This window comes from Dermatophagoides farinae, chromosome 2 (genome assembly GCF_024713945.1).
Source record: "Dermatophagoides farinae isolate YC_2012a chromosome 2, ASM2471394v1, whole genome shotgun sequence".
NCBI lineage: Eukaryota > Metazoa > Arthropoda > Arachnida > Sarcoptiformes > Pyroglyphidae > Dermatophagoides > Dermatophagoides farinae.
This window is the reverse complement of record NC_134678.1, coordinates 837,582-854,133: the sequence shown is the minus strand read 5'-3', so window position 1 is coordinate 854,133 and position 16,552 is coordinate 837,582. Positions and strand designations below refer to the sequence as shown.

The 16,552-nt window shown below is 30.2% G+C and overlaps 4 protein-coding genes and 1 non-coding gene across 6 annotated transcripts; 2 read left to right on the top strand and 3 right to left on the bottom strand.

The window, feature by feature from the left end:
• Positions 1–1,291: 1,291 nt before the first annotated feature.
• LOC124499027 (uncharacterized) lies at positions 1,292–3,442 on the top strand. 2 transcript variants are annotated; one of them, XM_047062875.2, is made up of 4 exons: positions 1,292–1,626; positions 1,730–2,564; positions 2,647–2,882; positions 2,960–3,442. In XM_047062875.2, the coding sequence occupies exons 2-4, from the start codon at positions 2,193–2,195 to the stop codon at positions 3,084–3,086; spliced, it is 735 nt and encodes a 244-aa protein (XP_046918831.2). In that variant the 5' UTR covers positions 1,292–1,626; positions 1,730–2,192; the 3' UTR covers positions 3,087–3,442. The 2 variants fall into 2 exon arrangements, with proteins under 2 accessions (XP_046918831.2, XP_046918828.2); XM_047062872.2 differs by having other exon boundaries at positions 1,292–1,653.
• A 3,891-nt stretch (positions 3,443–7,333) lies between these two features.
• Positions 7,334–12,389, top strand: amon (prohormone processing protease amontillado). The gene is made up of 8 exons (XM_047062870.2): positions 7,334–8,589; positions 9,007–9,111; positions 10,036–10,225; positions 10,298–10,389; positions 10,471–10,812; positions 10,880–11,193; positions 11,283–11,684; positions 11,755–12,389. The coding sequence occupies exons 1-8, from the start codon at positions 7,987–7,989 to the stop codon at positions 12,041–12,043; spliced, it is 2,337 nt and encodes a 778-aa protein (XP_046918826.2). The 5' UTR covers positions 7,334–7,986; the 3' UTR covers positions 12,044–12,389.
• Positions 12,390–12,488: 99 nt separating this feature from the next.
• On the bottom strand, positions 12,489–13,484 carry snf (U1 small nuclear ribonucleoprotein A snf). Its single transcript, XM_047062877.2, has 3 exons — positions 13,315–13,484; positions 13,073–13,245; positions 12,489–13,005 (listed from the first exon to the last, which is right to left on the bottom strand). The coding sequence occupies exons 1-3, from the start codon at positions 13,391–13,393 to the stop codon at positions 12,592–12,594; spliced, it is 666 nt and encodes a 221-aa protein (XP_046918833.2). The 5' UTR covers positions 13,394–13,484; the 3' UTR covers positions 12,489–12,591.
• Positions 13,485–13,643: 159 nt separating this feature from the next.
• Positions 13,644–13,900, bottom strand: TRNAL-CAG (transfer RNA leucine (anticodon CAG)). The gene is made up of 2 exons: positions 13,864–13,900; positions 13,644–13,689 (listed from the first exon to the last, which is right to left on the bottom strand). It is a non-coding gene; the product is annotated as a tRNA-Leu (tRNA).
• Positions 13,901–14,036: 136 nt separating this feature from the next.
• On the bottom strand, positions 14,037–16,455 carry LOC124499026 (U3 small nucleolar RNA-associated protein 25 homolog). The gene is made up of 2 exons (XM_047062871.2): positions 16,104–16,455; positions 14,037–16,051 (listed from the first exon to the last, which is right to left on the bottom strand). Exons 1-2 carry the CDS (start codon positions 16,373–16,375, stop codon positions 14,104–14,106), a joined length of 2,220 nt encoding a protein of 739 aa, XP_046918827.2. The 5' UTR covers positions 16,376–16,455; the 3' UTR covers positions 14,037–14,103.
• Between the last annotated feature and the right edge of the window lie 97 nt (positions 16,456–16,552).

Here is a 16,552-nt window from a genome sequence, read left to right as displayed (position 1 = left end):
GTGTGTGTGTGTGTGTGTGTGTGTGTGTGTGCGGCAAATTCTGCTTCATTCATTATTCATTATCCTATAGGGTCCCAATAGGTCACATTACATTATATATTCTGTATATATTCTTATTATTATTACAAATTTATGATTCATATATAAACACAATAAAATCTTGATTTCAAAAGAAAAGAAAAAAAATCCAAACATGATGATTATGATGTAACAAACAGAACCAAAAAAAAAAAAAAAAAAAAAAAAAATGAAAAAATGAAAAAAAAGAATCACTATGCTACATATCTACAGACTAGATAGAATCTAGGAGAATAAAATTAAATTAATCCACAAACATATACACATCGTATGTGTTTGTGTTTGTGTCTGTGGCCATCTCTCTCTCTCACTTCATTTTCAAGATGATTCCATGATGATGATGATGATGATGTTATTCATGGAATTTTATTTTCTTATTATTAAGAAGAAAAACGAATTACATTACTCTCTCTCTCTCTGTCGTTGTTTCCTTTTCTGAATTATTAGATTAGATTCTGTTGATGATGTTGTCATGGGCTTAAGATTTTTTTTTTTTTTTTTTATGAGCACCAAATTTTGTATGACGTTCATACCGTACATACACACACAAACACACGAATCGAAAACGCATTTCGTAATAGTAGGATTATCATTATAAATCATTACAAATGATGAAAAAAAAAAATTTTCATATCAGAAAAAATATGGATAACACGTCATTTTCCATTCGTTGTGATCATTAATTTATTCGATTGTAAATCACTATTTTACATATAAAAAAATTTCTAAGAATAAATGACATTCTTTCTTACCAATTTTCGTAATATAAAAACAAAAACAAAAAAACATCTCCAATCTTCGAAGATTATTCAATTCACAAACTAAATAATAATAATGAAATGAAATGATTGATTGAAACTTTTACCGGAAACAGGTGACATTGTCAGGTAAAAATTTTCTCAGGTGGTGATTAAATCAGAAAAAAAAATTTTTTTGATCTAAATAAACAATGAAATGGTTGTTTGTTTGTGTTTATTTGTTGGAAAAATTCAATTATCGAAAGAAAAAAAAACGGTCTTTTTGGTCTATAATTCCCGTACACACACACACACACACAATGGGATAATGTAATTTTCTTTGCTTTTAAAACGTTCGATTTTTTTTTCTGGCTATTTTAATGTCAAAATAGCCACTATAATAACACTGGTGTGTGTGTGTGATATGTGATTCTTATTTTTTCTTAATTTTGTGGCCTAAATTTTTATTTCACCAGTTCAGTGATTTTTTTTTTTTTTTTTGATATCAATTTGATGATGATGATGGAAAAAAAATAACCGAAAGCATTACCCCGACAATGACAAATTGATCTGTTTTTTTTTGTTATTATTTTCGACCATCCATCCATGTGTGTGATTCATCCGTGTGTTCAGTATATATGGGCGAAAATGTTGGCCACAAACAACAAACGAATAAGGAAAAAAAAATGGTTCGACAAGTTTTTTTTTTGTGTGTGGCCAACATTTTTTTTTTCGTTTGTTTGTTGTTCGTATTTTCCAGAAAATGCTGAACCTTGAACTTGTTCTTGTGACCAGTAATGATCATCACCAGGTAGTAGTGGTGGCCAAATAAAAACAAGTATTTCTTATGCGTTTGCATCTGGTATTTGGTATTGACTTGTTTTGTTTTGTTTTGTTTTTTTTTTGTTGTAAAGAAAATCTTTAAAAACCGGCAACTCTTTATATTGAAAACGGAAAACTTGAACAACAAGGTAACGGTAAATGAATTTCAATAGAATCCAGTCGAATTGAAAAAAATGATCATGATGATGATGATGATGATGATGATTGAGGTTGATACCATAGATTGGCTGCGAACAACCAAACAAAAAAAAACCGGTATTCACAATGAATTTGTTGAAAAAAAAGAGCAAACGAATGTTTTGTATAAGAAGAATTATCTGGATGGATGACCTACCTTGATATCCTCAATAATAAAAATTTTTTCATTACCTTCCTTGACGTCTTGTTCAAAGACATACACACACACACACACAAACAGTAGTGTCGATGTAACGGTTTGTTCGATTGGATATATAACAACGTGTTGAAGTAGAAGGAAAAAAAATTTTCAATTCTTGTCGATTCTGTTAAAAAATCGCAAAGAAACCGAAAAAAATGCATTCATTCAATCTGTTTATTTTTCTCATTAATTTTACATCAATTCTTTGGCTTACCAATGGCCAATACGTTCAACAACAACTAAATAATTCAAATGGACATTCATCATCATCATCATCATCATCATCAATTCAACAACATCAGCAGCAGCAGCAGCAGCAGCCACAAATAAATTTTTCATTCACAAATTCAACATCAAATGCTGATAATTTTCTCGATGATCGTAACATACGGCTAAGTCAAGATAAACGTGAAATATTACAATATTTGAATACAAAAAATGTAGTGAAAACAATGTTAAAATTATTATTCGGTACAAATGAAGAATCAATGGTCACTTCACGTCAAGTGTTGAATGTTTTTGTCAAGGTATGTTGTGTGGTTTAAATTTGAAAATTTTTTCAAAAAAAAAAAAAAAAAAAAAATTTACCCCTACTACTACTATTACTAGATGTTAGAAGTATTAAAATCATCATTTGGACAACGTGCACGTTCAACATCAACAACATCACGATTAAGAGATACAATGGATAATGCAGCACAAGCTGGTATATCAATGATACAAGGTTATGTTAAATCGGTATTGGCCACCGATAAACAATGTATAAAACGTTCCATTTGTGAAGGTGCATCGAATGCAGCACGTGAAAGTCGTGAATTGGGTAATCTAATTGCACAGGTTGGAGGGTAAGTTTGATTGAAGTAATACCAAAAAAAAAAAAAAAAAAAAAAAAAATTAAAAAAAAAAATCTCTTTTTACATAGATATGCAACCAGTTATATGTTGGAAAATCAACGTTCACTACCATTTGGTGCTAGTTTTGAAGCCATACGTATTGGACGTAATGGTGCCGATTGTCGTAAAGCATATAAATGTCATGAAGAACTTTGAAACCAACAACAACAACAACAACAACAACGACAACGACAATAAATCATCAAAATTTGACTAATTATTATACATGCCACATTCAACAACAGCCCAAATTATCATATATCATCATATAATTTATATTTATATATATATATTCCACACATTTACATGAATTGAATTCCAATTGTCACATATATGTAATTGGTGTGATACGTGTTAATTATCGCACATATATACCCACCTACCTACACCCACACACACGCGCTCATTAATTCATTCATTTCAATGATGATGAAATTGGATAACCAACCAACCAACTGACTGATTTTCATTGAATCACAAGATGACGGAGAATAAAATTTTTTTTCATTTCATTTCATTTCATTTTTTTTTTTTTTTTGAAATACCCGACAAAAAAATGTATTCGGAAATTTAATCCCAATTTTTGTGTGTGTGTGTGTGTGTGCGAATGTGTAGTAGTAAATGTCAATGTTAAAATTGGATTTTTTCCTGTGTAGCCAAAATAACAACAACAACAACAGCAACAAAACTAAAATGTAAACATTATCTCTGCCACCACCACCAAACGCCAAGCGCCACGATACTCAAACTATATTATATCGACATTAATCTATCTATCTATAAACATTAAAATTAAAGAATAGCCATTACAGAGTGAAAAAAAGCAGCTAAAACAAACATTCAATTCAAATTCAAATTCAAATGAATGAATGAATGAATGAATGAAGATTTATAATTGTGTAAAATAAGATAAATCGTGAAAGTTTACAGACAAACACACACACACACACTATTAATTTGGTCAACAACAAAGACAAACATAAATATACGACGAATAGCCAACGACATTCCAGAAAAAAAAGTCGAGTTTCTGTTTGTTTGTTGACCAACAAAAAAAAAAAATTACGGCAATAAACAGATTATTTTGCCCAAATCGTTCCATACAATTTGACAGCCAATTTTTTTTTATCATTGATAAAGACAATGTGAAGCTGTATGGGAAAAAAAATCAGATGTTCAATTTGGCTATATCAAAATAGAAACAAAAACAACAAGAAAATTGATGATGATGATGATGAAATGACAATGAATTTTTGTCATTTCAGAGAATTTTTTTTTTTTTTTTTTTGATACTTTTATTGCCGTTGTTTTTTTTTTATATTATGGTGGTGATGATGATGAATAAAAAAAAAAATTGATCATCCAGAATTCATTCTAGATTCGCTGCAAGACATGACATTCCATCCGGCCTATTAATGATGATGATGATGATGATGATATAACAGGTTTCAAGTGTATGCATGATACACAGGTAAAATTTATATAGACATTATTGCATATGAATTACATATAATTTTGTCCATATATTTATTGCAATTAAATTTTATTTTTGATTAAATAAACGAATATAAATGCCGGGCAGCATACTATATATAGAGAGATAAAAACAACAAAATGATGAAATGAATTTAATATATCAATCATCAAATGGAAAAAGATGAGAATCATTTTATTTTAGCCTAAAAGAAAACAAAACAAAACAAAAAAAAAATGAACAAACGAAAGAATATTCTTTCAATATTCTTTGAATGACGTACACACGATGCTTGATTGTTGTTATATTCTTCTAAGTACTGCTGCTGTTTTTTTCAATTATTTTTTTATATAATAACTTACTACTATATATATAAAGGCAACCACGAATGACGTCAATCACTCCATGAGAGATGGAAAGAAAAAATTATTCTGTGTGTGTGTGTGTGTGTGTTCAAGCAGAAAGTTCCATCATGGCGTTTTTGTTTTCATTGCCCTGGATGTTGATGATGTTGTAGTTTTTTTTTTTTTTTTTGGAACCACCGGCCAGCCAATTCAAACTCATCATCGTTATCATCATTTAACAAAGTTTTATTTATATATAGCAAAAAAAAAAAATTGCTTTTCAAACATTTTCAGCATTCAGAATTTTCAGAAAAGAACCATAAAACTAGTTTGTTTGAAATTTATGATGAAATAAACAGAATATGTGCGAATAAAACGATAATGATAATATATATAAAAACGACAACGACGACAAGAATTTGGATTTTTTTTTTTTTTTGAAAAATAAAATTCACATGTCTGTTGCATATTAATATATTTGCCATTTACTGCTGCTGCTGTGTGTCTTGTTATCATAAAAATGGTGGCAATGATGGTCAATTCCCAAAATAATTTTTTTTTGTTTGTTTGTTTGTTCACAAATTGATCGTTGAGATATTCTCAAGAATTTTCAAGAATTATAAATGCAAAACACACATAGACAAACTAACAAACGTAGATGTAAAATGCAAATAAATCCATCATCATCATTGAAACACTATAGGGAAATAAAAGAATATAAATGATTTCAAATTCCATTTGAACACACACACACAGTTGGATGAAAATAGTGGAATCGAATATTTGAATAAATTCGAATGAATTTCATTTTAGATTGACACAATGAATCGGTATGTGTGTGTGTGGGTGTGTGTTTGTAATGTGATGATTATGAATGACAATTGAATGAAATTTTTTTCCATCAAATCAAACTTGATCATCGAAAATGTAAATATGTGGAATGTGGAAAAAAAATGAAAAAAAAACTGAACCCTTTCCATTGAATTTTCATTAAATGAAAAGTTTTTTTTTTGCAAAGTGCAGCTTTGGTGGAAAAAAATCAAACCGGAAAAATGTTCCGAATGTTCAAATTCTATCCATTGAATTGAATTAATTTTTTTTATGTTTCTATAGAAATCTTTTTGAACTTTCAAAAATTCAGAATTTTTTTTTGTTGAAACAAAACGATAATCATTATTGATTGTGGCAGCCATAGTCTCAATAAGTTTCAACGAATCAAAAAACCAAAACACCTACGCATTGATTTGAAAGAACGCAAAATCCATTTTATTATTGCGAAATGATGATAATTCGATGTGATTCGATTTGATCGATGAAGAAATCCTACATTATGTGCCAACGATTCAATCAACAGAATTACAAATATATCGTTTTTTTTTCATCATCATTCCATTAAATAAAAGGCAATATTATTTGAACTCATCGATTATGTTGAATTTGATGATGATGACGACATTGATGCTGATGATCAATCAATTTTAATTCCATTGGCCGAATTATATTGATTGGAATTACAAATGTGACAGAATTTTTTTTTTTTGTTTTTCTACGATAAGCTAGCCAAACAACCAGAAAAAAAACGTTGATAGAATCGTTAATCATCATCATCATCATCATGTGAATTCTGCATAATTTCATGGAAATAAATAATAATTTTCCATAAAAAAAAGTGGATTGTGGTGACAAAAACAGCAGCAGTTATAAATAAATAAAAAATAAAAATCGAATATATTGATGAAAAATTAACATTCGAATCGATTGTATCGATGGTTAGTCGTTCGTTTTTTTTTCTCTCATCGGATATTGAATTATTGCCACGACAACACAACAAGAAAAATATTTAATGCTGTGTGTTTGTGTTTACAATCAATTATGCTTGTCCACGGATATTTTTAGATATTAGCCACTTGAAGAAGAGATAAAGGAATTATATCCACTGGTATTATATATCCGAGCGAACCCAAATAAACAAAAAAAAACGGTTGAAAACCACTGATAACCTCCAAGTGACAAGTAATGCCACCTACTGGAATTCCTGTTTCAACAATATATATTGAATTTTGTTCGTGTCGGATACAAAATGGAACACATCATCAACCGAAATTCTTCACTATCAAAAAAAAAAAAAAAAATTCTGGTATAAATTCATGAGAATATGAGACTGTCCTGTTCACTGAAGGGGGAAAAATAGATATTCACGAATTGGAATCACTCAAATTGCTATCTCACTGTGTGTGTGTGTGTGTATGGAAAAAATTCTTGGATATTTTTCAAATACATCTGTATATATATATAGAATAAATCGATTCTGACAAAATCGATTCATTCATTCTTTTAATATTCCAAAAGTGCCAAGGATGATCAATGTGCGCATATCTAAATGGTCCAAAATAATAATAATAATAAAAACGAAAGAAAGACTATAGACTAGATTCAACGCAAACGATTCTGAAATTCTAGTTTTTTTCAGGAATTTCGATTTTTTTTTTGTTTTTTTTTTGGTACCACTATTCCATCATCATACAAATAATACCCTATATTAGAAGAAAAATATGGCCTATATATAACTGTAGATGGCAAACAACAGAGAATGGAAAATATTCTCATAACGTTTGACGTCGAGAATTTTTTTTTTTTTTTTGTTATTCGTATTCGTTTGTGTTTGTGTTTGTTTGTGTCGAACATCGGTTTTCACTCATATTTCTTGCATTCACTCTATTCATCTATTTTCCATTGAGTATTCATTAGTTGTTCAATCAGATTGTTGTTATTGTTGTTGTTGTTGTTGTCGTCGTTTTCGTTATTATTGTTTTTGGTAGTCATTTTTGGTTGTTGGAAATTTTTTTTTTTCACATTTATCGTGTGTATAATAAAAGTGAAAGACAGACAGTGATGGACATTTTTTGTATTTTGTTGTTGTTGTCGTCGTCGTAGTTGTTGTTGTTTGCTTGTTTGCTTGTTTTGTTTTAAATCATGTGATGTGATTTTTGTTCAGTTTGTTTGTATGTGATTATTACGACCGATTGTTTAGATCCAAAAATTTTTCTTCAATTCAAATTGAAATTTATTTATTTTTTGGTTCTACCCGAATGGCTGGCTTATCATCGATTGATTGAATACGGAAAAAAAATCGATTAAATCAATCGATTAATTCAACAATCATCCATCTATCTATTTTTTTTTCATTGTGATTTTTCTTTTCTAGCTCGTTTCATCATTTTTACTATTGTTTTGTGTCATGTCATCCAATAGATCCAGCATATTCGAATGTTATCATCAAAATAACAACAACAACAACAACAACAGCGGCAGCGGCAGCGACACCAACGACAACGATAAAAATCATTATAATTACAATCATCATATGAAGAATGATGATACAACGACAACATCGAAATTAAGGCACGATGTTGTCAACAACAACAACAACAACAATGATGATGATGATGATTATTTAAATTTTTTAAATAAAAATCATAAAACCACAACTGCAACAAGAAAATATGATTGGCTATCTGTAACAAAATCTCATCGATCACCATCATCATCATTATTATTATCAACATTATCATCATCGAAATCATCAATATGGTGGCCATTATTATTGCAGCGACGAAATTATTTATGCAAATCATCAAAAATGTTCATGATGATCATGTTGACCATATTAATAATAATGATTATTACTGTAGAACAATCATTACAGTTTACCCCTAATAATCATAATCATCATCAAAATGAAGTGTTTACCAATTCATTTCAAATTAGATTTCGTCGTAATATTGATCAACAATTAGCCCATCAGATAGCCAAAAAACATGGATTTATAAATCTTGGTCCGGTAAGAATTGAACAACAAAAAAAAAAAAAAAAATATCAATACACCACACTATCAGAGTAAAAAATGAAAATGAAAATTCGTCAACAGCACTGGAAATGTCAATTATATAATGACAATAAAAATAATTGGATTCCAAAAAAAAAAATTGATCGATATATTCATATATAAGTTGAACGAGAAAAAATCGATCGATCAAAATCAATTTTTATTCGTTTTTCTTTCGATTGTGTGTCTGTCTGTGTATTGTGTTGGCTTATTATATTTTTCAAAAAAATGACTGATGATTATTATCATTATTATTTTCTCATTTTGTTTTTTATCTTTGTTTGTTCATTTTTTTTTCTCTCTCTATCATCATGTCCACCAAAACACACACACACCCACACCCACACCCACATACAACAACAACAACAACAGATATTAGGCTCGCAGCGTGAATATCATTTTCAACATCGTGCATTACCACATGCACGTAATAAACGTAGTATTGGCCATTATCGTAAACTTCGATCTGATCATTTGGTAAGTTGTCTTCTTTTTTTCAATTGAATTAAAATGATCGTCATGACCCTTATCATTTACGTGGTAGTAGCAGTAGTAGTTGTAGTAGTAGCACATGTAAAGAATCAAGATGAAAAAAAATCATCATCATTAATTTTAATCCAATAGATGACTAAATGACTAAATTGCCGGCCAAATAACAAATGATTTACTGGCAATGTTTGATAATTTTTTTTTACTGAAAGATAATTGATTTTCGGAAAGTTTTTCTTTTCTACTTTTTCCTCCAATGTGGTAGAATTTTTCAAAATAAGACAAATGATATCACCAGAATCATAATCATGTGTGTTTTGAGAAAAAGAAAAAAAAACTTTGCAATTCTTGATTGCTTTTGTCGTTGTTGTTGTTGTTGTTGAGGAAAAAAGTGAAAACAAAAGAAAAGAAGGGAAAAAAAGTTTGCTTCACTGTCAAAATTTGTTAATTTTGACTCATTGCATTGTTAATTTAGTCAAATAGTCGAGTCGAGTCGAGTCGAGTCGAGTCGAATCGGTTTTAATCCTAAATTGTTTGAATTTGATATTTTCATTTCATGAAACAACAACAACAACAACAAATAGACAACAAAACGATGGATAATTGAACATTTTATGTTGGTGTTTGAAAACAAAATTAGAAAATAAAAAGAGTTGGAATCTAGTAAAATTTTAATGAATAGGATAGGATATACTATTTCTACCGTGTGGGTATGTGATGTTTGTGTTTTTGTGTTCGAATTTTTTTCCGATAATAAATCCGATTAGTGGCAATGAATATGAGAAAGAACGAGAGAGATAAACTTTTTCGTTTATTATTCATTTACGTGTTTTTTTTTGTTTTGTTAACTTTTTCATTCTTTTATTCCTATAATCAAATACCAATAAATATTGATGATCAAATCGATTTCAGATTGAATCGGCACAACAACAATTAGGCTTCCGTCGTATAAAACGTGGCTATAAATCATTAGTATTGGATGAAATTGAAAATTTACAACTACAAAATGATCCAAATGATCCATTCTTTCAATATCAATGGTATTTAAAGAATACTGGACAAAATGGTGGTAAACCACGTTTAGATTTAAATGTTGAAGCTGGTATGTTGTTTTTTTTAATGTGTGTAGGTGTCGATTAAATTTTAATTTTTTTTTAACCAAATAATCAAATAGCTTGGGCGCAAGGTATAACCGGTAAAAATGTAACCACAGCCATTATGGATGATGGTGTTGATTATATGCATCCAGATCTTAAAGATAATTATGTAAGTTTGTTATGAAGCCTTTTGACTTTTTAAATTTTTGTTTAATTTTTTTTTGCTATATAACAACGATAATGTAAACAGAATGCAAAAGCAAGCTATGATTTTAGTAGCAATGATCCATATCCATATCCACGTTATACGGATGATTGGTTTAATAGCCACGGTACTAGATGTGCTGGTGAAGTGGCTGCTAAACGAGATAATGGCATTTGTGGTGTTGGTGTTGCATATGATTCTAAAGTGGCCGGTATACGAATGCTTGATCAACCATATATGACCGATTTGATTGAAGCTAATTCAATGGGACATGAACCAGATTTGATCGATATCTATAGTGCATCATGGGGACCAACTGATGATGGCAAAACAGTTGATGGCCCAAGAAATGCTACGATGCGTGCTATTGTTCGTGGTGTTAATGAGGTTTGTCATATTATATAAAATTATGATGAAAATGTAAACATTTTTCAAATAAAATTTTCCTAAACAGGGTCGTCGTGGATTAGGTAATATCTATGTATGGGCATCAGGTGATGGTGGTGAAGATGATGATTGTAATTGTGATGGTTATGCAGCATCAATGTGGACCATTTCAATTAATTCAGCTATTAATGATGGTCAGAATGCTCATTATGATGAGTCATGCTCAAGTACATTAGCATCGACTTTTAGCAATGGAGCTAAAGATCCACATACAGGTGTAGCTACTACCGATCTATATGGACGTTGTACGAAAACACATTCAGGTACATCGGCTGCTGCACCCGAAGCTGCTGGTGTATTTGCATTAGCATTGGAAGCCAAGTAAGTTTGTGTGTGTGTGATGCCCTTATCATACATATATAAATTATTTAAATTGAATTTTTTTTCCAATTTCAAAATAAAAACAATAGCCCATCATTAACATGGCGTGATGTACAACATTTGTGTGTTCTGACTTCAAAACGAAATTCATTATATGATTCAAAGAAACGTTTCTTTTGGAATATGAATGGCGTTGGTTTAGAATTTAATCATTTATTTGGCTACGGTGTACTCGATGCCGGTGCAATGGTTGCATTGTCCAAACAATGGAAAACAGTACCACCACGTTATCATTGTGAAGCCGGTTCAATTGTATCGGATAATTTATCAATACCAACGAATAGAAGCCTTACATTGAATATTGAAACAAATGCATGTGCAAATACCGAAACTGAAGTGAATTATATTGAACATGTACAGGCAGTGATTACATTGAATTCAACACGTCGTGGTGATGTTTTATTATATCTTATATCACCAATGGGTACCAAGTAAGTTGTAGTAGATAAATTAATTAAATGAATTCATTTTCACTTTTTTATTTGCGCTATAAATAATTAGATCAATGATATTGAGCCGTAGACCAAACGATGATGATGGACATGATGGTTTTGTTAAATGGCCATTTATGACCACACATACATGGGGTGAAAATCCACGCGGTGTTTGGCGTTTAGAGGTAGCACATTCTGGTCCTGAACAACAACATGGTTTTATAAAAGAATGGATTCTAATGATTCATGGTACAAAAGAACAGCCATATAAAGATCTACCTGTAGAGGATGATAATTCAAAATTGGCAATCGTTAAAAAAGCACATGAAGATGCAATTGATAATAAAAAGAATTAATTTCAAGAAAAATTTTTAAATAATTGTTTCTTTTTCATTTCTTCTTCTTTTTTTTGCATACACACTAAACACATACCCACAAACAAAAACAACAACAACAACAACAATGATGATGATGATGATTGATTGATGATGATGATGAAATCTTATTATTTTTTTTTTGATGATCCGTTTCCTTTGAAACACACACACACACTCACAAACTGAATTAACATTGAATGTGAAAGAATATTCTATCGATTTACTGTGCGGCGGATGGCGGGCACACACCCACATAAATACACACACACAAAAACATAAAAAGAGAAATTATTATATAACACAAGCAAAACAAAACAAAACAAAACAGAACATTTATCAACGTTTTTCTCTACTAATTTTGATTTTGTCAATTTTCAATTCTAAAAAAAAAATGGAAAAGAAATTTTTCACAACTATTTGCTCGTAAAGAAAAAAATTTTAATTTTATTATTAAATATGAGGGAAAAAAACAATATATCCATAATTATAATGATGATTGATGGTTGATAATTATAATGATGTGAATTCTATTTTTTAGCATAAGTAATTTTAATAGCATGTGTGGGTGTTATTTTGAATCCTTGTAATGTATCCTTGGCCATACCGGCTTGATATTCGGTTTCAAATTCAACGAATGCAATATCATAACGGCCAGGTACAAGACGTGCTTCTTTAAAGCCAGAAAATTGTGTGAACAATACCTGTACCATTGGTGCAGTGGTTTCTGGTGGCAAATTCGTTAAGAATAGAATATTGTTTGGTGGTTGTTCAGCTAATGCTGAATGTGGAATACCGGCTGCATTTACAGTGTTTATCGGTGCTGTTCGTTTTTCTTTTCTCTTCTTTTTCGGTTCATCAGAACGTGGCATTTTCGGTCGTTCAATATAAGTACCTTTCATTTTGGCAATCAAATCGGAATCTTTTCGTGCATATTGGATTTGCTATAATGAAGAAAAAAAAGAATTAGAATCAATTACGGAAATATTTCCAAAAAAAAAACAAACAAACCATTGGTTTATCATAGAATGGAAAATTCTGCATCGAACGTATAGCATTTGATGCACTGTTAATATCTTTGAATATGACAAATGCTTGTCCACGCATTTTCAATGATTTTTTTGCATGAATATCCAAAATTGTTCCAAATTGTGAAAAAATGGCATGAAGTGATTTTTTCAATTCTACATAAAATCACCAACAAAAAAAAGAATCAATCATGAAAATAATAATGATACGAAAAGTGGATTTACCTTCTTTTTTAATCTTTTCATTAAGATTACGAATATAAATAGTGTTGTTCGGTTTGATATCAGCATTACCAACACCCATTTTTTTTTGGTTTTTTTTATTTCAAACAAAAAAAAAATTGACAAAAGATAGAAAATCTCAAAAAACAAAATACACACACTCACACACATGTGAATGATGGCCGTGCTCGTTGCGCTATTGTCATCATAAAACTAACCATGACGGTGGATAGATGTCAGCACAAGCAGTTTGGCGACCTTTCCAAAAACAATTCTAAATCGATCTAATGTGTTATTCAATTCCGGTTCTATGAACAACAAAAAAACCATTTTGTCAAGAGTGGGATTCGAACCCACGCCGACTTCCGTCGATTTGTATGTTCATCATCACATAAAGTTCTTAATTAATGATTAATAATCAAATGGTAACCAGAAATGTTGTCCCCTGAAACGAAACAACAATCACTAATTCTCGCGAGAATTAGTTGTTTTTTCTGGTTACTAAGAATTTTTATGTTACCCAACGCGTACCACACCCATAAAAAACACCCGCCTGAAACAAACCCCTTAACCACTCGGGCATCTTGACACTATAATAAGCTATGATCGTAGCTATGATTGGAAAACGGACACTATTGAAATATTGTTCTTTAAGCCATTATTGACGCCACACCCACCCATCATTTGAATTAGAAAATTGTTTCGATCAATCATTTGAGACAAAATTTTTCATTTTTTTGTTCTTCAAAAAAAAACGATGAAAAATTTATTGAAAATCAATTATTACAATGATCAATGTAAAACATTTTCCGTAAGAAACATATGAACATTTGAAGAAGAATCATCATTTGATAATAATTTTGTCATTGATTTAGTTCCAACCAATGGTAATAATGATGGCGTATCGAATCTATTATAAAGAACAGTGACCGACATTGAACTATAATCGGTAAACATTTTTTGACCTTGATTTGCATGATTCATTGCATTCACCATTTCTGAATAGAATTGTGGATAAACAGGTGGTTCATAGAAAATCAAATGACGAATACCTTTGATTGTTGGCCGATTATAGAAATGATAACGTTCAGTATAAAGAAGAAAATGACGACCACCATAGAAGAAAATATGACGTGCTTTTGCCACTTTACCCGGTTTAGAGTATTCACAAATCTGTGTAAAACTTATATCATCATTACGGAAATAATTACGTAGACGAACATAATCAAAATATGATGGTACAAAAATCATTGTACGAATCATCATTGGATCATGACGAAATTTTGGCAGAATTTTTGTCGTAAAAAATTCAAATCTAGCATCGGCCATTTGTCCATATGATTGACATTCGAATCGATGAAATATTTGTGAACATTGAATGTAAACATTGTTTATTGCTGCACGATTAATTTGGATTTCATTACGGATGATTAATTTACCGCTAAAATTTGTTGAAAATTTATTGAAAAATCCGGTAATCAGTGGCGATGGAACTGTAGTGAACAATAATAATTGATAATAAAATTTTGACCATAATTCCAAGACCCATAATTTTACACGAGAAAAATCCACTCCATGTGTTTCATTAGGTTTTCGATGAAGATGATCAAATAAATGAAGAACATGTTCCCAATTTTGCATAAGAAAAATATCGGCCTGATCCATAATGATCATATCGATGGATGAAAGAAAATCAAAATCACGTTTCTCTTCACCAGCGGCACCGATAATTAAACGAAGACCCAATGGTGATGCTATGATTATATCGGATGAATAGAAATCTGAATATAATTTCAATGATTTTTTTGTCAATGATAATCCTACACGAAATGAATCATCAATATTGCCAGCGAATAATTGTTTATAATCATCTGGTTTTCGTGAACTAATCTTTGATCCATCCGCAGAATCTGGTCCAAATTCTTTAAGAAAACGTTTATAATTCATTAGATGTATTCTTTTTTTATCAGAATCTTTGTTATCACCAAAAAGTATATCAACCATTATATTCACCGTTAAATATGCTGAATGTCGAAATGGTAATATGATCAATACTTTTGGCCTGGTAAGACCTTGATCACGATATTCATCTTTATCATAATTTTGATTATTATTTTTGATTTTAGCATTATGTGAAACGATTCTTGAACGTGTACGAAGAATATGATTCAAAGCATGTAATGAATAGACCAAACGAATTTGTTCACCATTTTCTATGGTTCGTTCTGGATAGAATAGATTTTTATACGTTGTTAACAGTGATAATAATTCCAATTGAAATGCTGTTAATGTTTGCTGTTTTTTATTTGTTGATTTTATCAATGTTTTTGAAATATTTTCACGTAATAATGGTTTCACTTGAATTTTATCCAAATTTTTTGGCGGTTCATCAATTTGAATTAAATCAAAACATTTTCGATCCGATCGTGATTCAACAAATGAACCAATGTTTGGCCACAAGTATTGTTTGTTGATCATTTGTTTCGATGTCATTAATGATTCTATATCGGTTGAATCAAAATTGGTGAAAAAATGTCGAGCAAAATTATCGTCGGTATTGTTTTCCGATTTCATTTGCTGCTGCTGCTCATCGTCATCATTATCATCATCATCATCGATATCATTATTTTCGTCATCAAAATCTTCGTTTTCATCAATTTCTGATGGTAGCTTCACTTCATCATCATCATCATCGCTACTAGAATCGGATTGTGGATCAACATTTTTCTTTTTACCAAATCTAAAGATAAATATAGAATCAATGAATGTAGGAAAAAATGCATTATACTTACGCATTCAATAATTCTTCGTAATAATTGGGTTGTATATCGGATTTATCAACAATTTCCGAGGAATTATCATCATGTTTCTCGTTGTTTTTGTCATCATCATCAATTGTATCATTTTCATAAACACGTTTAACACAACGATCTTCTAATCGAATTTTATCATTAATCGGATGTTCTTCACCAAAATCTTTCAAATGTTTTGCCTCTTTTCGTTGTAATTTTTTATCATCATCACTAATAACCGTTTTTCGTTTGATTCCATGTTTTCGGGCCATTTTTTCAAAATTAAATCAATTTTTTTTATTTTTTGATTAAAATCACAAGGCATGATTTTCGACAACTTTCGATAAACAAATTCATACGTTACAAGTAATATTCACGTGACAGGAAACGTGTCGTTTATCTTTGAATATTGACAAAAATTTGACCAACAAAAATATGACATAAATCAA